We start from the raw sequence: 24,997 nt of genomic DNA, 5'->3' as shown, positions 1-24,997 counted from the left end.
GCAAAGTCCTTTGTTCCTCTGAAATTCATACCTTCACTTTCCCCAATCTGTCCCTCACCACACTACGCTCCTTCATTCATTCGAAAGGAGTTGCTCAAGCACCTCTTCTCCTGCAACCTTCCTCTATGATTTCAGCATCCAAATTTAACCTTCTCACTCTCTCTCATAATTAAAAAAAAAAAAAATTCACTGCCGTCAAGTCGATTCTGACTCACAGCGACCCCTCCTTGAGTTTCCAAGGCAGTATCTCTGCGGAAGTAGATTGCCCAATCTTCCCTCCAAGGAGTGGCTGGTGGGTTTGAACCTCCAGCCTTCTGGTTAGCAGTCAAAAATTAGTATTAATAAATGACCATACTTTATACTTTATGAAGAAAATAATAATTAGCAAATTATATAATCTCATCTCCTCACTATCGAATATACTTCCTCAAAACTCTATCTTCTTTTTCCTCGTGGCATAATGCCAAGGCATTTGACTGATAACCAGAAGGCTGGTGGTTCAAACCCACTGGACAATCTACTTCCATAGAGAAACTGCCTCAGGGATCCAAGGAGGAGTCACTATGAGTCAGATTTGACTCGATGGCAGTGAGTTTGTTTTTTGTTTTGGAATATTCTAGTGGAGAAATGCTTGTGATTAAATTAAGGCAGAGTTGTGGAGATGGTAAGAAGTTGGATATGGAAGATATTGTGAAGGAAGAGTGACAGACTCAGTGATGAGGGAAATCAAGGAAAATACCTAGATTTTTAACCTGACCAAGATGGTGAGTCATACTTTCTATGTGCCACAGATAATGTCTCTAAAGCTAAACAGCGGGCTCCACTGATGATTTTCTAAAACATTAAAATAGATAGAATAAACTCACCAAACTCACTGCTATCAAGCTGATTTGACTCATAGCAACTCCTTGGGTTTCCAAGGTGGTATCTCTACAGAAGTAGATTGACCAATCTTCCTTCTGAGGAGTGGGGTTTACACTGCCAGCCCTCTGGTTAGCAGTTAAATGCCACTTATTTTTTCATTTTAATTTCCTTTGATTTTTCAGAATGATGGTCTAGATTCATAATGCATCAAGCTACAAGAGCAGAGCTTATTATGTCTAATGAACTGGCCAATTCTCATTTTGCAGCAAATATATTTACTGAATACCCATAAGGCACAAGGCATTATGTCTGTGAGGGAAAGCTATATATAAACACCTAAGTTAACAAAGTAAACTGAATACCATAAGCAGAACTGAGAGGAGAACAATTTATTCCAACTCAAAAGATCAAGGAAAAATAATGATTTCAGCTGGACTGTGAGGATGAATAGGCTCTTGATTGGACGGACAGAAGAACGGAGAAAAGAGACACCAGTGCAATGAAAAATCCTAAGGGAACAAAGGAGTCATGAGATCATCTGACCTGGCTTATTGGGAGAATGGTTAGTTAACTCTCAAGTGTGACAAGTAAAATAACAAGGAGACAGGATATTGCTGGAGACGAAACTCAAAATGCTGGATGTAGCCAGAAGTGTAGAACCCTGAGTGCCTTGTTAAAAAGTTTAGATGTCAATCAATAGGAAGTAGCTTTTTAAGAAGACAAATTATATGATATTTTTCCATCATTTTGTAGCCCACTCCTGGGTCTATACAGATTTCAAGCATAGCATTATGGTTCTGCATACTTTTGACAAAGTGTATCTTACCACTTGTGATAATTAATTTCATATATCAACTTAGATAGGCTATGATGCCCAGTTGTTTAATCAAATGCTACTCTAGATGTAGCTATGAAGTTATTTACATCTGCTTAACATTAAATTGGAGCTCTGGTAGCATAGTGCCTAAGGCATTTGACTGCTAACCAGAAGGGTGATGGTTCAAACACACCAGCCACTCTGCGGAAGGAAGATTGGCTATCTACTTCCATAAAGATTGATTGCCTCAGAAACCCAGGGGGTCACCAAGAGTTGGAATCTACTCCATGGCAATGAGTTTGGTTTGGGTTATTTTTTTAAATTTATTTATTTATTTTTTTTTGTGATTTGGGTGAAAGTTTACAGTGTAAATCCACTTTCCATGCAACAGTTCACCTACACTTTGTCTCATGACATTGACTCCAATTTACCCCAATGCAATGGGGTTAGCAGTTTTTGGTTTCTAGTTTTAACATTAAATTAGTTGACCTTAAGTAAAGCAGATTACCTTCCATCGTATGAGTGGGCTTCATTAAATCAGTTGAAGTCCTTCAGAGCAAAAACTGAGATTTCCCATGGGAAAATAATTCTACTTCAAGACTATAACACAGATATCATGATGGAATTTCCAGCCCTTGGCCAGGTGTAGTGCCTAAGGCATTTTACTGCTAACCAGAAGGCTGGTGGTTCAAACCTACCAGCCGCTCCTCGGAAGGCAGATTGGGCAATGTACTTCCGAAGAAGTACTGCCTCAGAAACCCAATGAGGGGTAGCTATGAGTCAGATTCCATACGATGGCAGTGAGTTTAGTTTTTGCTTTTTGGATTACTAATTCAGGACACAAAACCATTGGAGTTTCCAGCTTACTATCTGAACTACAGATTTTGGACGTGCCAAGCTCCAAAACTGCATGAGCCAATTCCTTAAAATTTGGGTATATGAATGACTCTCTTTCTCCGGAGAACCCAGACTAATGTAGCACTGTATGTTAAAATTTGTATCCCTGTGTTAACAGCACTTTCTGGTCACTGGCAGAACATAATGGAAAAGGATTTTATCATCCACATTCACATCAGTATTTCTTTAGGCTTCTGATTTATGGTCTAATAATCTAATGTTCTAAAAAATTAAAAGTACCATTTCTTACAGTAATCTAACCTGGTTCAATTATTTCAATATGAACCTGAAGAAAACCTCAAAGACTACCAAAGTAACACATTCCTTCATAATGCTCCTTCATAATCCTTCGTAAACTAACTCTAGTTGCTAGAAGCAGAGCCACTTGTGCTACCAAGATGCTTAGACTGAGTCTGATCCTAAGCCACTTCTATTCTACCATGCCTTCTCCCTTTATAAATCAATCATATATGGGGTCCAATTTCAAATCCTTTCTTGAAATGTTATGAAATTGCTCTATAACTAGATGTGCACTGTTAGAAATATACTCACAATCTCTATTTATCAAGTGTGAATGTTTTTACAAATGGGCCTAGTTCTAAATGGGTCAATCATTCTGTAATAGCAGTCAGCCTTGTCCCTCATCATTCTCCTCAACATCTTTTCCATGCACCTAAGGGCAGAATTTTAGATCAGTACCTTCCTGAATCCTTCCTCATTATATCAACCATGTTTCAAAACTATATCTAGAGTGCTCTGAGTACTTTTGCAAAAGGCATTCCTATTTCCCTTGCTATTTGCTTCAAAATCCTCAAATATCATCTTCTCTGTGTCATAGCCAAGTAGTTTATCAATTTTATTATCTTCAATGATACTTGATAGTAAACTTACACCTCACCATCCTTCCTCTTCCTTTCCCATATTGCATAGCAGTCTCTGAAAATATTCTTGTATTCTTGTGACTATTTGACTTACTTAACTCAGGATCTTGTTTAGCATGAGCTGTCATATTAATTTTTCTGGCTACATCAAGATGACCCTGGCCTTCTGTTTTTAGCTTTCTGTGTCTTTCTTGTATACAGTGTCTCCAACATCCCATCAAACACAAATTTCTAAGGAGCAGCACTCCTGCACACTTACTCACTGTAAACACACTCATAATGAATGACTTTCAGATCTCTATGGGATTTTGAAGTGCCTTGGAATAAAGATTTAACTATGTTCCAGGGAGGAGTCCTAATGGTGCAGTGGTTAAAAGATTTGGTTGCTAACCAAAAAGGTTGGCAGTTCAAGCTCACCAGCTGCTCTGTGGGAGAAATATGAGGCACTCTGCTTCCATAAAGATTTATAGCCTTGGAAAGCTATGGACCAGTTCTCCTCTGTCCTATAGAGTTGTTATGAGTTGGAGTTGCCTCAACCGCAGTGAGTTTAGATTCCTGAAGCTTCTAAAATGAACCAAATTTTAAGGAAATAATTTTTCTCTGATAGACAGTCATCCCATATTAAAGTCAGTTTGTATATCTACCTCAGACTGGGTGCCATATATGTCCCTGTGTCTCAGGCAGTCTGTTCTATACTTGCCTCAGGAGTGTGCCTATATTCAAGGCAGCAATGCTAAATTCCAAATGAAAAACATCAATCATGATAGGTCAAGAGAGAGAGAGAGGTCAGAAGAAAGGAAAAATTTTGTATTTTAGTACTTTTAGCAGCAATTTTTCCTGCTTTTGAACAAGGAGTCCCACATTTCATTTTTCTCTGGGTCCTGCAAATTAATTACATGGCATGCCTGTCAGTAAACTTCTATTATTTGAAATCAAAGAAATCCTACCTAATACATGTGCCTTTCACGTGGCTCTATATTTTGAGTAATTCTTCATAAGCCTCCTTCACATGTGATAATAACATTTTGTGAACTGTTCTACTGGGCTGGAAGCATCTGTTCAATCTTTCTCCTGCAGTCAATGGTGAAATCTCCAGAGGCCTTGTCTTACACACTTTGCTCTTTTGGTGCCCAGATCTTTGCTCCAGACACAGAATTTTCACTCACCATATGCTTATGAAATAAATGTCAATATCATAAGTCATTAGACAAGAATGCTTTCAAAGATCACCACATCTTATCCAGCCCTAATGACAGAAAAGAGAGAAGCTTTACTCTATCAGTAAGTCAGATGCCTAATTAGAGCCCATCTTTGGTTCCAGCATTAATGCGAGACTGGCAAAGCAGACAATCACCCTTCTGCAGATAATTCCAACTCTTATATGACATTATGCAAATCTGATTTGAAATAATTTGCAAGTATTTTCTCAATTTAACCTCAAATGCCAAAATATTTAGCAACAGATGCTGCATAGATTCAAAAGTACGTTAGCCTATCAAAAGTATAACCAAAATTATATATAGACATTGTGCTGTTTTCAGTCTCTAGTTAAAACATCAAAAAAAAAAAAAGAAAGAAAGAAAGAAGAAGATACTTAAATGATAAATAGATAGGGAAGAAGAGGAAGGAGAAAAGCAAAGGGCAGGGGGAAGGAAAGGGAAAGAAGAGATGAGAGACTGAAGCAGTCCCATAAACTAGAGTCTGCCTAATATTATATCAAATTAACCTGCATCTTATTCAAAACCAACCAGGGTTATGGTAGGAACTAAATAAGATAACTTATGTGAAAGCACTTAGTAAGGTGTCTTGCATATACTTGGTGACTGTTGTTGAAGACGAATGGGTATCTTCCATGGAAGTGAAGCCAGAACTACTTAAATGGGCATCAATCAACAGGAAAACCCATCTGAGAGAATTCAAATCAATTAGTATTGTTTTAGAAACTGCTGCCTTGTGTTATGCTTATTAACTGAAGTGTTAACAGTATTTATTTTTACCCAGATGTAATCAATTTTATGAACAACATCATGCTTAGAAAGCTTTTATAAATTTAAGGAAATAAAAAGAATTAGTTCAATTTGTCTAGTTATCTTTTCCCAACTCTCTCTGCAAATGTTTCAGATATGGATAGTAAAGTTAACTATGAAATACATACCCTGAAACTGAGACACAAAGTTGGGTATTTTGGGTAGAAGGCTGAGGTTCAGGCTAACCCTTGAACTTATATTCCTCTCTCCTTCATCATCGTAATACGAATAACCATGTTTTCACTTTGTACAGAATTTTATAGTTGATAAGCACTCCAATTAAAAAAGGGGCAAGGGACATGAACAGACACTTCACTAAAGATGGTATAGAAAGAATCTGTGACCACCAAGATAACATTAGGAAAAGGGAGGACATCGAATTGTGTCATCGATAGATGACAGACGCTAATACCAACCAGTATATCCATAATACTGCACTACCATTAACACCAAATGCCAGGCTACTGATAAAATACATAAACATCTGAGAAGATCAGATGGGTATCAGTGAACAGGATTATACTCTAAACCAAGGATAGATTAAGCTGAGGCTAATCTTGCACAGATACAGTGATACAAAATACCCACAATCCTTACAGAAACAACAGAAGATAGACATAGAATAATCTCAGAGAGCCAGACACTATGAGAGAGAGATCCAATGGATCTACTGACTCAGGACCATAGTACTGGGGGACACCAGACTCAGTTGGCACAACAAAATACATAAAAATCTTGTTCTTCAACCTGCATTGGTGAATAGCGACTGGGGTCTTAAAAGCTTTCAAGCCACCATCTAAGATGCAGCTAATGGTCTCCTATCATCAGAAGTGAAGAAGAGTGCAAAGAACCAAGGGCATTTGGAAGTAATCAGTCCTAGGACATGATGGACCTCAAGACCACAAGAACAAGATGGTGCCTGGCTAACATTGCCAACCACTTGGGAAAAAATCAAAACTGGAGATCCTAGATAGAGTGGGAGGAAAAACATGGGACAAAGTCCAAAAACACAATAATGACCAGAATTACTGGTCAGGTAGAGTCTAGTGAGACCCCCAATACTGTGACCCTGGGATACATTTTGGTCCTGGAATAATACTCACTCCCAGGGGCTAGCTCTCAGCCCAGTAGTAAACAAGATGTACATGCAGACCACTCAACCCAGGGTGATGCACCCACATACTCTATGGAAATACATCCCTTGGAGCAATCGACCACAGGATACCAGAGGGCAACATTTACATGGAGTAAATGCAGGACACACAGGAATGCATAACTATGAGAGGTACAGGGGGCGTGGTTACTGGGCAGGGAATGGAGTAGACTGGGTTAGGGTTGGGAATGGTATATGGGGAGTGAAACTAAATGTACACAAAATGTTGAATGTAAAACAAACTCTGCTCTGTAAACTTGCATCTAAAGCACAATAAAAAATAATTTTTTTTTTAAAAAAAGATGATATAGTGGCAGCCAATAAACACATTAGGAAATGCTCATAATAATTAGCCATTCCAAAAACCAAACTCACTGCTGTGGAGTCGGATCCGACTCATAGCGACACCTCCTTGGTTTTCTGAGGCGGTATCACTATGGAAGTAGATTGCCCAATCTTCCTCCTGAGAAGTGGCTGGTGGGTTTGAACTGCCAGCCTTCTGGTTAGCAGTCAAATGCCTTAGGCACTATGCTACCAGAGAGATGCAAATCAAAACATAGAGCAATTGCCCATGCAGCACCAGAGGGAGAGCATTCACACAGAGGGGAAGCTGGGCAAACAGCACTGCATAGTTAAGAAGGGAATAAGGTGGGGTCATCACAGGGATAGGAGGAGAAGGAAAAAAAAAAAAATTTTATAAATTAAAGCATACTAATATCCCTTTAGTAATTCTTTCCAATTGATTCTCCAAAAAACCAATAGTCCAAACCTGTTTCTATTGAGTCAATTCCAACTCATGGTGACACATGAACTTATATTCATGATGACACCATGGATTACAGAGTAGAGCTGCCCCAAAGGGTTTTTTTCTTGGCTGTAATCTTTACAGAAGCAGATCACCAGGTGTTTCTTCCATGGAGCAGCTGAGTGAGTCCAAACCACCAACCTTTAGGTTAGCGGCCAGCTGCAATCCAATTATACCTCCAAGGGACCTGTTACCAATAACATTATCAGATAAAACAGAGAAGCTGGTACTAACCAAATTTCAACATGCAAAATAGCAAATTATAACTCACCAGTAATGAAACCAGACCTAAATTGTAGCTTTCCAAGCTCTTTGTTCAATTCTCCAACTACACCACCTTGCCTTCCCATGCAACATTTATAAAACACAAATTCTCCCTATCTCACTGAGGTCAACATGATTGACCATGGGGATCACTTTAAGAAAATTACTTTCCTTGATTCATAACCTTCAAGGGAAAATGTATTCCCCCTCGGAGTCTGTGAACACAAGGAATATTATTTGATCTCATATTTCTTTAATGTTGCACTTTTGAATTCCACTAAGGTAATAAAGACACCACTTATCACAACTGCATGAGAGGACGTGGCAAACACAAACTCACTGGACAAGGGTAATTAATATTGTTCTATGAGGTAAGACATTCTGAAAAAATGCTTTCAACTCAAATCCCTCCAATTCTCAGATTGAGAGCATTAGCATGCAGGTATCAGCAGTGGGCTAGGTAATCCAAGGAAATACATTAATGTCTTTGTTTTGCTTTGGAAATATCCTCAGCCTTCTTTTAAAAGTTGAGCATAAGTGTGTTTATCTTCTCCTTGGAACTTAAAAATCACACAAATAACAAATGTATTAATTCCCACTGTAAGTGATGCAAATAATACAGAATTCATAGCAATGAGTAAATGCTCTTTTTTCACACACTGTCCCCAGGAGTAATAGTGTGAACAGTTTGCATGTTTCCAGTCTCTATACATTTACATAAATATGTGTACAAATCTTTATAAATAACAAATTAGGTATGTGATGATGCTCTATGTATTATCCTGCAACTTGATTTTATAATTTTTAAAAAATATGTCTTGGAGAACATTCAGGACATTTTCATGCATTAGATTGGGAAAGAATTTTAAAATATTGTTTTTATTCTGTGTTGGTGATGGTGAAGTAAACACATAGCCTCTCATACAAGACCAAGTATAAACTGGTAAAACCAATTATGTTTGTGTGTGTGTGTGCCTATGTATACATACATACATACACTTAGTTTAAAAGCATTGTATGCTATTCCATGAGATAAAAATGCCAAAATAAATTTCATCATTCCATTACTGATGGATATTTTGGTTGTTTATGGTTTTCAGTTAATACAAAGATGCAACAAACATTTTTATATGTTCACTTTTTCCTGTTTATTTACATGTACTCTTTGAGACTAACTCTGCCCTAAACAAACTCTGCTCTGTAAACTTGCATCTAAAGCACAATAAAATAATAGTAATAATAAAATTAAAAAATTTTTCAGGTTTTAAAAAAATTTTAAGCTTTCAAAAGGTTAATTTGATTGATTCAAGAGAATATCTACTATAAATGTTCATTTAATCAAACAAATAAAAAACTGCCATCAAGTTGATTCCATCTCATAGTAACCTACAGGGAAGAAGAGAACTGCTCCATATGGTTTCCAAAACTGCAGTCTTTACGAGAGCAGACTGCCACATATTTCTCCCACAGAGCTGACCTTTCAGTTAGCAGCTAAGTGCTCAACCACTGCACCAACAGAGCTCCATAAACATTAACAGACACTGTCAAATTGCCATTCAAGCAAGTTTTTCTTATTTATGCTTGTTAGTCTTTTATGTTGTTGTTGTTTACCGTTGAGTCGCACCCGACTCATAGTGACCCCTCCTTGGGTTGCTGAGGCAGTATGACTACAGTAGATTGCCCCATCTTCCTTCCAAGGAGTGGCTGGTGGGTTTGAACTGTCAGCCTTCTGGTTAGCACTCAAGTGCCTTAAGCACTATGCTACCAGAGCTCCCAGTCTTTTATGGAACTACCTATTTACCTATGCTCACCAACAGTGAATAAAATCAATCCTTTAAAATTCTTCCCCAATCTAATGAATGACAGTGGGGTCTCTGGTGTAAATTACTTCTCTATCATCATTGGCATGTCAGAACATCTCCGCAGAGAACTACTGATAATGGTACTAGCTATGTGTCCTTAAAGGAGCTCTGGTAGCACAATGGGTAAGGCATTTGGCTACTAACCAGATCAGCAGTTCAAACCCACCAGCCACTCCATAGAAAGAAGATGAGGCAATGATTTCTGTTAAGATTTACAGCCTTGGAAACCCTATGGGGGTCACTATGAGTTGGAATTGACTTGATGGCAGTGGGTAGGTGGGAGGTATCATTGACCAGGTTAATTAATCTCTGTGTTTCACTTTATAAAACCAAACCAAACCCATTGTGAACAAGTAGATTCTGACTCATGGTGACCCTCATTGGGTTTTCAAGCAGTAAAAATCTTTTTGAAAGTAGATTGCTTCCACAGAGCAGCTGGTGAGTTTGAACCACCAACCTTGTGGTTAGCAGTCAAATGTCTTAGGCACTGCACCACCAGGTTTCCTTCATGATTCAGTTTAGACACTTAAAATGGAGTGATAATAATACCTGCTCATATGGTGGTTGTGATTAAATGGGAAGATAGATATAAAGAACTGGAACAACACCTGGCAAATAATATGTACTATGTTGTTGTTGTTTTGCCGTCAAGTCGGCCCCGACTCATAGCAACTCCTCCTTGGGTTTCTGAGGCAGTATCACTACGGAAGTAGGATTGCCCAACCTTCCTTCCAAGGAGTGTTAAATACTATTGTTATTATCATACATTCTAGGAATTCCTGGAGTTTTGTACACACTGCCTCTTTTTCAGTGTGATTGTGTAACTTTTCTTTTTGGTTGATTCAGTCAGTTAACCCACATTTAATGAGCACCAACTATATGCCACACACCATTCTAGTAGCTGGAGACATAGCAAGGGGACAACGTTAAATGATTCCTCCCATGGAGCTTGCATCATTGTAGAAGGCAGACACTAAGGAGACAAATTTATAAATGTGTAATGTTCTGTATTTTGTATTTGTAAAGAAAAACCAAGCATTCTAAAAGACTAAGAAATGCCAGGGGTTGTATTTTAAATAGGTTGATCAAGGAAAGTTTCTGTATGATGGGACCTGTGAGTGGAAACCTGAAAGGAATCAGCAGGGAGTCTGATGGGTTAGTGAGCACAATGTCCCTGAGACAGGGATGTGGTTGGCATGCTCAGGGCACAGCAAGGAATCAGTATTGTGATGCTGAGGGAGTGAAGGAGAGAGCCAGGAGAGGTGCCAACTGAAGGGAACCAGCAACCCGATTCTGAACGCACTCATGAGCCAGAGGGATGACTATGAATTTGACTCTAAATGCAGAGTGAAGCCAGAGTGCTGGCTTCCAAATGGCTGAACTGCTCCCAAACACAAGGGCTGGGGGATGAAACATAAATCTTCCCATTCAAGCAGATATCCCAAGTGTGGCCTGAACAATGTTCACTTGCCCTCTGAGTAAATAGAAGGAATTTGAAACCACTGTATTCCATTCCATGAAATAAATACACCAAAATGAATTTAAGCCCTCTATTGTTGTTATTAAAGAGTTCTTGTAGCACAGTGCTTAAGGCAACTGACTGCTAACCAGAAGGTTGGTGGTTCAAACCCACCAGCCACTCCACAAAAGGAAGACTACTTCTGTAAAGGTTTACCACCTCAGAAACCCAACGAGGGTCGCTATGTGTTGGAATCGATTCGATGGCAGTGGCTTTGGTTTTTGTTTCGATTTATTATTGTTATTAACGAGCTCTGGTGGCAAGGTTATAAGGCACTTGACTGCTAACTAGAAAGTCAGCAGTTCAAACCCACCGCTGCTCCACAGAAGGAAGACGGGGTGATCTACTTCCATAAAGAATAACAGACTCAGAAACCCAAATGGAGGTCTCTATCAGTCAGAATTGACTCTATGGTAGTGAGCTTGTTTTTTTTAATTGTTGTTATTGGGTGTCACTGAGTCAGTTGCAACTAACAGCAAGCCCATGTAACAAAATATAAGTGCTTCATAGGGCTTCACAGGCTGTTATTTTTATGGAAGCAGATGACCAGGTGTTTCTCCTATGAAGGTACTGGAAGGGTTAGAACTGCCAACCTACCAGCTAGCAGCCAACCACTTAAACCATTGTACCACCAGGGCTCCCTAAGCCTTCTAGTACTGATGGATACTTTGGTTGTTTCTAGTTCTAAGTTAATTCAAATAATGCTCAAATTGTTTGATCACAAGGAACACAAGCATGCATTAGCAATCAGGGATACCCTCATGAACTCAGCATAGAGGCCAAACTGAACAGTCATTAAATTGTGGACCCATGCCCCTCTCTACCTTCTTGCCTTTTCTCCAACTCAAAACCTAGACCCACAGCAATTTTCTGGCTCTGTGATAAACAATGCCCTTGAGAACTGATAAACCAGGAGCAGAAGCCCTGGCCATGCTCGGCCATCAGGACGGTGAAGATGGTCTGCCACATGAGCAGGGTGGCGGTCCCAACATCCGCCTCAGCAGCCAGCCTACCTCTGCAGATGGTCCCGTTCCCCACGTAACCCGGTTTGCAAGTGCAGCTGTGTCCCTGGACAGTGTTGGTACAGATCGCATTCTTGTCACAGTTGTGCTGCCCGCTGCCACATTCGTCATGTTCTGTTTGCAGGTCAAGAGAGAAAAGGAGATGCTTTGTGTGAACTTGGATTCACTGGAGGTGTAAAAGTTAGCTACAACTCAATCAAATAAGATTGACAGCAAACACAATGTATTGGATACTTGCTACATGCCTGGCATTTTGTATACCTGATATTGTGGAAATCACAATAGCTATAAAAGAAAAATGTTGTAATCCCTACTTTGCAGAGAAAGGGACTTACATAAGTCACATAACTGGCAAGTGGAGCTTTAAAGTCAGTTCCTCCACCTTCTCAAAGGGTTTCTACAGAGGCTTAGAGCAGTGGTTTTCAACCCAAAGGAATTTTTACCTTCTCCCCTTGGAGGATATTTGGCAATGTCCAGCATAGTGTCTAAGGCACCTGACTGCTAACCAGAAGGCTGGCAGTTCAAACCCACCCACCACTCCTCGGAAGGAAGATGAAGCTACTTCCATAGTGATACTGCCTCAGAAACCCAAGGAGGGGTTGCTATGAGTTGGGTCCAACTCGACGGCACATAACAACAACAACAAAGATATTTTTAGTTGTCAAGCTTGGGGGTAGGGGTGCTACTGGTATCAAACAGGTAGAGGCCAGGGATGCTGCTGAGTATCCTATAATACTTGGAACAACCACCCCCAACACACACACAACACAGAATTAACCAGCCCAAAACATCAACAGTGCTGAAGTTGGAGGAACCTTACGCAAGTTAAAAAGAAATAAAGAACCAAATTCATAAAATAAATTCTATGGCTTTTTCAGACCCTTTAGACCAAAGAAGATTAAGAAAAAGGAAGTTCTGACTAATATTCTTGGCAAAGGGACATTTACCAATGACTATTTTCAAAGCAGTATCACTGGCCACAGGGAATGATGGTGAGCACAGGATTGATTGTGTTGTGAATAGGAAAGGAATTTACCCTCAGGATTCTATTTAAAGACCATGCAGCCCATTTTGAGAGAGTTTGGAATTCAACCTCTGGGTTGATGCCTGATATGCTATAATATGGATACACACAAACATATATGCACAACCATACACATAGAAATACACATTCTCACACACATTCACATACACACATGCATATTCAAATAGCTGTGGAATCTTAGTCTATAATATAGGGTGGTGGGGATTATATTTAACACTGCCAAATAGACTAAAAAATTCAGTTAGAAACCAATATTTCATAGCTTACTAGGCTTTTCTCTTATAACCAACGAGTTTAAACAGACATCCAAAAGACTATGCTGTACAATATGGGAGAGTTTATAATGTCTATTTAGTGCTTTAACTTCTGCCAATATAATTCTTAGAAATTTTAAGAAGAAAAATCAAACAGGGTTATTTACAACATAAAAGGTTATAAAAGAAGAGTTGAAATTCCAGTTAGAAACTCTAATGAAATAACACTAATTGCAACAAAACTAAAAATTCAATATAGTTTCTTAAGTGAATTATTAAATCGATGCATGAATCAATCAAAATATCATCCATCTTCATTAATTTTTATTTTAAATTTCCTAACAGCAACCCAGTAAGGAGAAAGGTTAAATCCTGCAAAGTAGAGCTGTTTCAGTCTCTCAACATGCAATTACACTAAAAGTAAAGCACACACATGCATCTGACTCTTGATTTAACATTTTGGATTCTCCAAAGAAAATTTTTCTTTAGGCCTTAAGATCGACAAAAAGTATCAGTGAGAAACCTTTACATAGGTTAGCAAGCAGTGAGAGTGAAGGGAAGATTTATGAGGACATGCTTCTAGTCTGCTAAAGTCATCACGAGCACACTCCAGAACAGAATAACCCTGAATGTCTAATCAAATTTATAGACCTATCAAGCACCTAGTATGTGCAGGTACAATACCAGATGATGCCAAGGACATAAGAATGTCTAAGAATTCAGACTTACGCTCTAAATGTTTTCAAACTCCTATTTAAATTTGTTAAATAAATAATTATTACATTCTTTACTGGAAATATGAGTAGATATGGTCTCCGCTGTCATGAACTTTTTAATAGGGACCACTAGACCTCAATATGTAACTAACTGGAATATAAGGGAGAAGTGATAAGTGTAATAAGTAGGTGACCTTATATTTTACCATAAAAACAGGACATATTTTAAGGGGAAAGAGGGCTCTGCTAATAATTACACCAGAAAAATGGACATAACTCAGAATGACCTAAGCAAACTGGCATGTGTGGTCACCAGAGATAAGGGAAACATTAGACTCTCATGCTGAATGGAGAGGAGAGATGTATTCTTGCAAGAGAGGTAGTATTTAAATTGATCTTTAAAGAAATGGCATTGTTTTTTTTCAGCCAGAGGTACCCATGAAGGGCACTCCAGGCAAACAGAGAGTGTGGTTCTCCACACTCCATGATTTATGAAACATCCAGAGGCTGGTCCATCCTTACCTATCCAACCTTGTCTCCAAATAGTCTTGAAAGCAAATTCCCTTCTCTGATGACATGACCCCATCATTGCCCTGCAAATGTAGGAGCTCATTCCTACTTCTCTATCTTTTTTCATGTTGTCCTCCTCACCTATAATATTCTTCTAATGCAGCTGGAATAAGTATGTCCCTGACTGGCCTCAAATACCACTTGAACCCCAAGCTCTTGCCTTCCACACTTGTTCTCTAGACCACATGAACTTCACCCCACATTGGAATTTCTTTGAAATTTAATAGCTTTAACTCTTTGAAGATTTTGTTGTTGTTGTGTACCATCAAGTCAATTCTGACATTCATAACCACACTATAGAACAAAGTAGAACTCCCCCTTAGGGCTTTCTAGGCTGTAATCTTTATAGGAGCAGATAATCAAAAACTCACTGCCATCGAGTCAGATCCAACTCATAGTGGCCCCTGCTTGGGTTTCTGAGGTGTTATCACTATGGAAGTAGATTGCCCAACCTTCCTTCTGAGGAGTAGCCAGTGGGTTTGAACCAGCAGCCTTCTGGTCAGCAGTCAAATGCCTTAGGCACTATGGCACCAGAGCTCCTAGCCAGGTCGTTTCTAACCTTTTGGTTACCAGTTGAGAGTTTAAATACCACCAGGGCTCCTTCTTTGGAGATAATCATATCAAAATATTTTAAAACATTATATGTATTATCACCAATGCCTTATTAAGCAATTAACTTTGAAGAGAGAAACTACCAGATTTTCTACAATCTTTACATTATCAATATTTTAACATTATTAAACCAACAACTAAAGACTTTACATAGATTTTATCATTTAATTCTCCCAACAATCCTATGGTGAAAGTTTTCTCATTTAACAAACAAAAAAACGTTAATTAATCTTCCTAAAATCACATAACTAGTAAGTGGGGTAACTCAGATCTGTGACTCATGAAACCCTGGATGAACCACACTCTGACTGAGCAGTTGCAAGTAAGCTGGATATGACTGAAACTAAACTAAGATATATGGAAGAGATTCCACGATTTCAAAAATGGAAGACTGTCTTTTACTACACTGGTCCCAAATTCTCAATGAGATCTTAGATGTACTTCCGGAAAAGACCTGACTTTGGCAGCAGGATCCCTGTCACCATCTCCAAATGATAAAGGCTGCAAAACTTCCATATTTACTACTTTTGCCGTGCCCAAGTTTCCATCCAATGACAGAGAAGCCCAAAGAAGAAATGGCCTCCTTCTGACAGTATCAAATTCCCTCCCAACTGGTGGTGATGCTCCAAACAATAAAAGACAAGTGTGTGGCACACAGGTCAAGAACATACACTTCACAGCCACACCACATGGGTTAGATGGTCCTCGGTTTGCCATTTCCTACCTGTAAACTTAGGTATATTACTCAACCTCTCTGTGCCTCAGTTTTATATTATGTACAATGACGATAACAGCAGTACTTACATTAATTCAGTTAATTCTCACAACAAGTCCAGGAAGAAGGTACTACTAATAGTAACACTACCACTACCGCAATTAATCATGAGATAGTAGCAAAAATTGGTTGAGAAAATGTTCTATTTCCTTTATTGGCTGATAGTTGAGGCAGAAAATTGTGAGCAGATAGGCATGTGCAGATACTCAGATTACAATACCCCTCTACAGACTCAAATAAACATTTCTTAGGATGAATTACAGTCCCTAGGAAGCAAAACAACAGTTTGGGAAAATGAAGAATGCATGTTTAGGATTGTTGATATATGACCTGAGTTTAATTAAAGAATAGCTGGCATATCAAAGGTCTTAGAACAAAGGAGAATGAAAAGCAAGCTGTTTGTTCACTAGTAATAATAGTGATAATAATAATTGTTATGTTAATTAACTGCCATTAGCTCAGACTCACAGTGACCCCTCCTTGGGTTTCTGAGGTGGTATCACTACTAAAGTAGATTGCCCAACCTTCCTTCCAAGTGGCTGGTGGGTTTGAACTGCCAGACTTCTGGTTAGCAGTCAAATGCCTTAGGTACTACACCACCAGAGTTGTTTAATTTTTATTGAGCACTCATTAAGCACTGTCATTGCTATCTTGTTCTTTTCTCCTTCCTTCTCCCTTTCCTTTTACAGAATGGCTCAGAAGGACTCTGCTAATCTGTTTCTGTAACAGTGACAAGGCATCAATGTCCAATATCAGTTAACACATTGTTTTCTTTAGAGAACTAATAAGGACCCAAACAATCTATGGAAACAGTCAGTTCAACTAAGGCTGTGAATGCCCCCAGTTTGGGGGTCTGGTTGGCTTGTGTCTTTACCTGGTTCAAAGTAACCTCTCATGTAGCATATGAAATTATTACAATGACCCCACTGGAATAGCAGCCAACCTTGGCTCAAGGCCCTAGTTATGGGCAGAATGAATATTGGAGTAGGGTTGCAGAAAAGGCAGTGCAGAGGAGAGAAGATACAGAATTAGCATCTATTCTTCTCATTCCATTACAGCAATGAGAAGCAAAAGACAAAGTAGTAATTCAACAAGTGCCCTTCTTCTTGGATATATGTCATAATATATTAAATATGGAGATATATTAGTAATTTCTATATAATATTTATACATGCATAGAGAAATATTTAAGAATGTATATTATACTATTAATAGTGACTTCTGGGAGAGTGGATAGAGGAGAAATGGGAGGGACTTACATTATTTATTTTATTCACTTCGTACTTTTGAATTTTTACAACCAACCTGTATATTCTATATCTGTATGTGAAGTATAAATAATGATACCATGACTAAAGAGTAAACAACTTGCCTTAGTTTTTGTTTCCTCAGCTCCTAACATATCCTGCTACAGAGGTGATGCTCAGGATACATTTATGTAATGAAAGTAACTTTGTAAAGTATCTAGCACCATTTTTTGTATATAGTAGATCCTCTAAAATTGGAAGAGGCCAATATTGTTATTATCATCATCATCAACATCACAGTGTGGCGTTGGCCTATGTTTACCATGAAGCTTTCCCTAATAATTCCAGGGATATTTTACTAGGAGCTCTGTTACTCTCTTCTATAGCCTCTCCAAACTCACTACTATCGAGTCAATTTCTACTCAAAATGACCCCCATTAGGTTTCCAAGGCTGTAAATCTTTGCAGAAGTAAATTGTCCCATCTTCCTCCTAAAAAGCAGCTGGTGGGTTTGAACTGACGACCTTCTGGTTAGCAGCCAAATACCTCACAGACGGTACCACCAAAACTTCTTTCTATAGCCCCTAGAACACATTTTTTCTAGAAAAGAAAGGACCTGTGTCCAAATTCAATTTTGTCCCTTGGTTGCTCTGTGACCTTAAACCAAAACCAAAAAATCAAACGCACTGCCATCAAGTCAGATCTGACTCATAGCGACCCCTCCTTGGGTTTCTGAGGCGGTATCACTACGGAAGTAAATTGCCCAACTTGCCTTCCCAGGAGTGGCTGCTGGGTATGAACTGCCAGCCTTCTGGTTAGCAGTCAAGTGCCTTAGGCACTACGTCATCAGCCCCTAGAACACATTTTTCCTAAAAACAAAGGACCTGTGTCCAAATTCAGTTTTGTCCCTTGCTTGCTCTGTGACCTTAGGAAGATATTTAATGTCTCTGAACTTCAGTGATGTCAAATGAAAATGGGAGCAATAAGATCTACTGCATGGAGCTCCTGGGGAGATTAACTGAGAGGGCGTGACAAAGTGCAGAGCAGCATACAAGTCAAGGAATATATATAACAGTCAATGTTAGTTTTCTTTCACAGAGAGAATTTAGAGATGCATCATGAAATAACAAAATTAATGAAGCTCAGTACTTTGTACTAATGTTTCTGGTTTCTTTTAAAAGACCCAGTCCAATAGGAATATTGAAAACTAGTATAAAAGAAAGAAGTAAAACTGTTGTTTGACTTCAGTTTTATGTCCTGGTCATGTAAGCATTCCCAAAGTGGTCCTTTTTCTGAGGCCCTTTATCTCTCTCCTATGACAAGCCTGGCTTATGATTCTTTTGGTTTCACAACTACCCAGAGGAACTCTGAAGAAACGTGTCTAAAAATGAAACATGTCAAGAAAAATAATGGTGTGTTAATTTTCTTATTTATCACAGAAGTTTGGCTTCTCCTTCAGGGAATCCTGGTCTGAATGTGTTGTTCTTTGCCTTTCTGAAACCAAGTGATAGTACAGAAAAACAAAGGGAAATTGTAAGAAGACTGGCAAAGGAGAAAATCCCTTTTGTTCCTCTTCCATCAGTAACTGTGACACCTTGTCCAGATGCTCTAGGGTTCCGATGACTTACAAGCTCCCAGAGTAAAAGATGATGAAATCACAGAGCCCTAGGAAATGTCTGTTTCCATTACCCTGTTTTCCAATATATCCCCTCATTCCCAGTGAATTCTTCCTCCAGATCTCTTTTGGTTACTGCCATGCTGCTGTAACAGAAAATACCACAAATGGGATGGCTTTAACAAACAGGAGTTGACTCTCTTACAGTTAGGAGGCATTAAGTCTGAGTTCGAAGAATCAGGCTCTAGGGACTGGAGGAAAGCCCCTCAACATTGGGCTTCATCTCTGCCTCCTTCTCCCAGCCCAGCTGAAGCTGGAGGCTTTTCTTCACTCAGACAGCTGCTGACTGCTGAGGCTGAAAAACCCAAGGTCCACAGACAAAAAGGCGCAGTCCCCTTGTTACCAAACACCACACCAGGCCACTAATTCAAATCCAGAAGTCCTAAAATAGGCAGGGCATGGCAGGCTGTTGAACAACAACTTGGCTACATGCAGGGTTCAAGTGTGCCAAAAAGCTGAAGACCTTCCTCAAAGGTCTTGTTATATAGTGGAAGCAGACAGCTTGCCTAAAGCAGCTACTCAGCTAATCCTCTAGATAAAACCATGGAGTTAATTACCAATCTCACCATGGGGAATAACTACATCCAGCTGCCCAGCCACTCAACCAGGTCCAGCCAAGTCGACACACAACTTTAACCACCACAATACCAAACCTTCTATACAATTTTTCACACCATAGTCACTAATAAGCTTTGGTCTCCATACATTTATCTAACTGTGCTTTGGGAAGCAACACTCATTCCATGGGGGGCAAGCAAGAGGGAGGGAGGAAGGGAAGACTCAATGATTAGGGGACACTGGGCATCTGTTAAGGGTAATGGTATAATTTGGGAACAGGTAAGGTGATGGATGAATAATAATTAATGCCATTGAAATGTATATGTGAAGATTATTAAACCATCAAATGTTTTGCCATGTATATATTTATAAAACAAGGAGGTTGCCTGGAGGATCTCTGACGTGTCTGTCCTGTCTGTCAGCACTTGGCAAACTTCTGGTTGTCATATGTGGTAATGAGTATCGTTTTCTTCTCTGTATCTATCTATGGCAGATTATATTTTCCCAAGATGGCTGCAACAGCATGTTTCATCATACATGCTCTCCTTGATTGTAACCTTGCCACTCCCCATTAAGAGATGGAGTCCAATTAGCCTTTCCTTGCATGGGGGCTGACCTTAGAAATCTGTTTAGGATCAACACAATCCAGCAGACACGATGCTGGTGATTTCCAAAGCTGTCAGAAGTCTGGCAGCATCTGGAATACTTGTTCTCTGCATGCACCATCTCAGAATCTTCCCTCTCAGAACCCAATAGTCAAAGACACACGGAGAAGCCCTGTGTACATGCTCTAGTCAATAGTCCTATTTGAGCCAGCCTTGCAGTCATCCCAATCCAGGCACCAGTCATGTGAATGAAGGAGCCTCCAGATGATTTCCTCTCCCAGGTTTTGTGTTCCCTGAGCACTTGGAGTCGTCTCACCAAAAGCCCAGATGCCATGGAGAAACCAAGCCCTTCCTGCTGTGCCTTGTCTGGATTCTTTACCCATAGAATTTATAAGCATAGTAAAATGGTGGTTGTTTTACACCAATGAGTTTGAGGTGGTCATTACACAGCAATAGATAACCAGGACAGTTGCCCTGGCTCTGAGCCCAGGGCCTAGAGTTGAGCAGGTGCTCAACAGTGTTTTGTGGAACTGGCCTGAAATGAAAATCAAAGCACCAGACAGGCTCTGTGTTTGTTGCTCTGAGGCAGCTTCCCATCCTCAAATGAGGTGTATTAAAGGATGTCTCACTATCTGTCACTTGCCTTACTCTGTCTTTATTCTGCAAAGACTTCAGTTATCACCTAACAGAGAGAGACTCTAAAGAAATACCAAAGAGGGGGCAATTTTGCAGCAATTAAGATGTACTTTCATGAACATCAACTAACTGACTGCCCTGCAAACTGCAATGTATATACATTGACAACACTGCTGAAACCTGTCACTAAACTCTATATCCAGTTCCTCTGGCTATTGCTATCTAACAACAATGTATTAATTGAGGAGAAAATAGAAAATAGTATCAAGAAGGTCAAAATGTTTTTATTATGATATTTTTTAAGGATGTACAGGAACCCAGGAGCATAGGCAGAGGTCAGAGGCATGGTCTCATGCACGCTAGAGGTAAATTCTTAAGGAAGCAGATTACCCAGTTGCAAAAAGGACAGGGAGGCCACATGTTCTGACCTCCTCTAATCCCACAAGAGGAAGACAAGATTACCAGCAGTAACCCAAGGCCTATTACTGCAAGGCCAGACATGCTGCCTCCCTCCAGTCCTTTCTCCAACCGTTCCTCCCAAAGCACCACCAAGTGTCTCCTGGGTTCAATAATTCACTGCAGTGGCCACACAGAACTCACAGATTATGAGGTTTATTAGAGAAGCACCACAGGCTACAATTCTAGTTCAGGGAAAACGCTCAGTCTCTCTCCCAGCCCACCGTCCCTCAGCCAAGAGTCTCTCACAGTCTCTTTCCCAGCAGGGCTGGTCCCTCTGTGTCTCACTCAGCAATGCGTGTCTCTTGCATCTCTCTCCCAGCAGCATGTGTCTCTTTCAGGAGCACGTGTCTCTTGCAGCAGCACATCTTCCTCAACCAGCAGTCAGAGAGAGTTCTGCCTCTACAAGGCCTCCTTGTGAGCCCGGCAGGGTGATCAAATTAGCCAATGATAGCATCAGAACTCTAAGCACCTGAGAGAGAGTGGGCACCTCCCAGAAATTGTTTTGTGCCACACCCAAAAGAAATACTCCAGGTGGACAACTTCAGTAATCAGGAGCTCCTCACTTGCTCACAGAAAATCCCACCTTGGAGTTTACAAAGACTTATGGGTAGAAAAGCCACACAAAGTAATTTACTACACCACACTGGTCTTCCTTCTGAGGAGTGGCTGGGGGTTTTGAACTACCAGCCTTCTGGTTAGCAGTCAAGTGCCTGAAGCGCTATGCCACCGGAGCGCCTCCCCTAGAGGTAGGAAAGTGTAATGATGAGAAATCTGAGCTCTGGAAATAGATCAGCTAGGGTTAAAATCTCACTTCTGCCACATGACTGAACTTATGCAAGTTACAAATGATCTTTTTCACTTGTTTCTCATTTAATGCAAAAGGTTTGTAATGAGATAATGTCTGCATGAAGTTATTCACATATTTATCATGTGCATGGAGTCCCTGAGTGGCACATATGCTTAAGCACTCAACTGCTAGTTGAGAAGTTTGTAGTTTGAAGCCACCTATAGTCAATCTGCTTGTGAAAGGTCACAGCCTTGAAAACCAATGGACAGTGCTATTCTGCACACATGGAGTCACGATGAGTTGGAATCAGCTGATGGCAACTAACAACAATGCTGTACCTATGAAGTGCTTATATTGTGGTAAACAAAGAAAACAAAATGGTGAACAAACAAGATAAATATTCTGCCACGGTGGAGCTTGTACTCTAGTTGGGAGACAAACAATAATTAAAATGTAAAGAAATATGTAATACAATTTCAAGTAGTGACAATTAATATTAACAACAATAAAGCCAAGTAAGAGGATAGAGAGTGATGAGGGTCCTAAATTAGACCAAGAGGTTGGGGAAGGCTTCTCTGAGGACACATAAAAAAAGACCTGGATTAAATGAAGGAGTAAGTCATTCAATTGTCCTGGGGAAGGGCAGTCTAGGCAGACAGAATAGCAAGAGGCCTGAAGTGGGATAAAAGAAGAACCAGGAGGCATGGGTGGCAGGCTCGAGTGAGGAAACAGAGTTATGGTAGAAAATCAGGTCGACCAGGTAGCCATAGCTCAAATCAGCTAGATCTTTTTAGATAATACAGTTTGTATTCTAAGCATGGTTGGAAGGCATTGATAGATTTAGCATCACCTTACACACGAATTGCTTAGCACAATGCCTAGCACATTAGAGCAGAAGCTCAATAAACGGCTTGATCTCCACGTGATTATGAATTATTATCAAGGTAGGACAGAAGAAACACATGTTTACCAGCAACATGGAGTCGAGCCTATACTCACATTGTACACAAAGAGATCAGAAGACATATGACCTGCAGGCTGTAAGTAGGGTTGATGTCTCAGGTCATACACACAAGATGTAGAAGCAAGAAGACAGATACCAAACCAAGATGCTGAGCATTCTCTTCTACCACAGATTATATTACTCTGTTCTTTACTGAAATCCAGGTTGGAGCATAACAACACTTTTTATAAGAAAACAGGATTTGCCCGTGACTGAGTCACTGGCAAAACTATAAGCATGTTAGGACCAGGGTTTATTTCTGCCTGTGACCTGAGGACCTAAAGCTGCATACTCCAATATGGCAGCCACTAGCCATATGTGACTACTGAACCCTTAAAACATGGCTAGTCTGAATTGATATGTACTTTAAATGCCAAATACACAGTCAGTATCAAAGATTTTATTTCAAAGAGAAGAATGTAAAATATCTCATGAAAGACTTTCATACTGATCACATGTTGAAATGGTAAAATTTTAGATATACTGTATTATGTAAACAATTATTAAAATTAATTTCATGTGCTCCTTTTTATTATTCCTAACACTGCTACCAGAAAAATTTTAACTGCATATGTGGTTTCCAGTGAAGAACTACTGGACACAAACACAGCAGGTGCTCAGTAAATGTGGGCAGGGAAAAAAAGGAGGACAGGAATCTCTCTAAAAAGAAAGGGTGTCAAATGAGGTTTATCGTGAACCCTAGCACTGAAGTAGTTGCCTGGAGTGTATATTAGAAAGGATTCAGGATCTAATCCGAGTGAAGTGGGAAGACTGCTAGAGTTATCTTTTATCTGTTAAGGACACAGGAGAGAAACATGACAGCCCACAGATCATGTATTGATGGTTCTTGGATTGGAATAATAATGAGGAGCAAAATAATAACAGTAGCAATAATTTCTGGACAGTATGTTTTATGATGAGTATATATACTGAATATATACTGAACTCAGGGCAGCATTTCTCCAAAGCTCACACTCTCATCATGACCTGCCAGGAATAGGCCCTACTTCCTGATAAGAGACCTGCTTGGCATGGTGAGTTGCCAACGTGGATCTCATATTCTGCCTGCTCAGATGCTTGGTATCTGATTTTAGTCCGAGATTTACATCTGTGCCTGATCCATCTTTAGGCTATGACATAATAGTATTAGCTGAGTAGACCTTGAACCTCTTTCCCTTCCTTACAATGTTAGTCCAGATCAGTAGTCTCCAAACTTTGGCATGCATCAGAATCACATGGAGGTTTATTAAAAGACAGATTGCTTGGTCCTACCCTTAAAGTTTCTTATTCCGTCAGTCTGGGGTGGGGCTGGGATGTGGATTTCTAGTAAGTTCCTATGTGAGGCTGATGCTGCTGATCCAAAAACCAGTTTGAGAATCACTGGTCTGGATCCAGCTCCCAGATCTTATTGATCACACATTACATCATCTGTGATCAGTTGCCTAGCAATTGACCAGATCAACTGAATCAAAAACTTCCTGCTGGAATCCAGGCATATGCATTTTAAAAATCTCCCAGGGTAGAAGTAAAAAGATTGAGATGTTTAACCCTATTTTTTAGTTTTTCAAAAGATAGTGGGAAACGATATCCAAGGGGTCACTACAGCCAAGGGGCTACAACTTAATTGACAATATGGATAGAACAATTTCACAGTTTAGAACAAGTCTGGGGTACAGTGGGTGAGTACTGGACAGGGGGTAGGGAGGCTGGAAGCCACAGGACAGGCACAGTAGCAGAAGACTATTGTTGTTGTTATGTGCCATCGAGTCGGACCCAACTCATAGTGACTCCTCCTTGGGTTTCCAAGGCAGTATCACTACGGAAGTAGATTGCCCCATCTTCCTCCCGAGGAGTGGCTGGTGGGTTTGAACTGCCAGCCTTCTGGTTAGCAGTCAAGTGCCTTAGGCACAGAATTCACTAGTCTGGCCAATAGAGACATTTAATA

The 24,997-nt window shown here is 39.9% G+C and overlaps 1 protein-coding gene across 1 annotated transcript in view; it reads right to left on the bottom strand.

Moving 5' to 3' along the window:
• NELL1 (neural EGFL like 1) overlaps nt 1-24,997 on the bottom strand; it is a 1,238,690-nt gene that overhangs the window by 438,104 nt on the left and 775,589 nt on the right. The window contains exon 14 of the mRNA XM_007955935.2: nt 12,103-12,225. Coding sequence (XP_007954126.1) covers nt 12,103-12,225 — 123 coding nt within the window. The remainder of the gene's footprint in view (nt 1-12,102; nt 12,226-24,997) is intronic.

Source organism: Orycteropus afer, unplaced genomic scaffold (genome assembly GCF_000298275.1).
Source record: "Orycteropus afer afer isolate SDZICR_OR568_19922 unplaced genomic scaffold, OryAfe1.0 scaffold00014, whole genome shotgun sequence".
Lineage (NCBI taxonomy): Eukaryota > Metazoa > Chordata > Mammalia > Tubulidentata > Orycteropodidae > Orycteropus > Orycteropus afer.
Note: the sequence above shows the minus strand (reverse complement) of the source record. Positions and strands in the feature narration are given on the sequence as shown.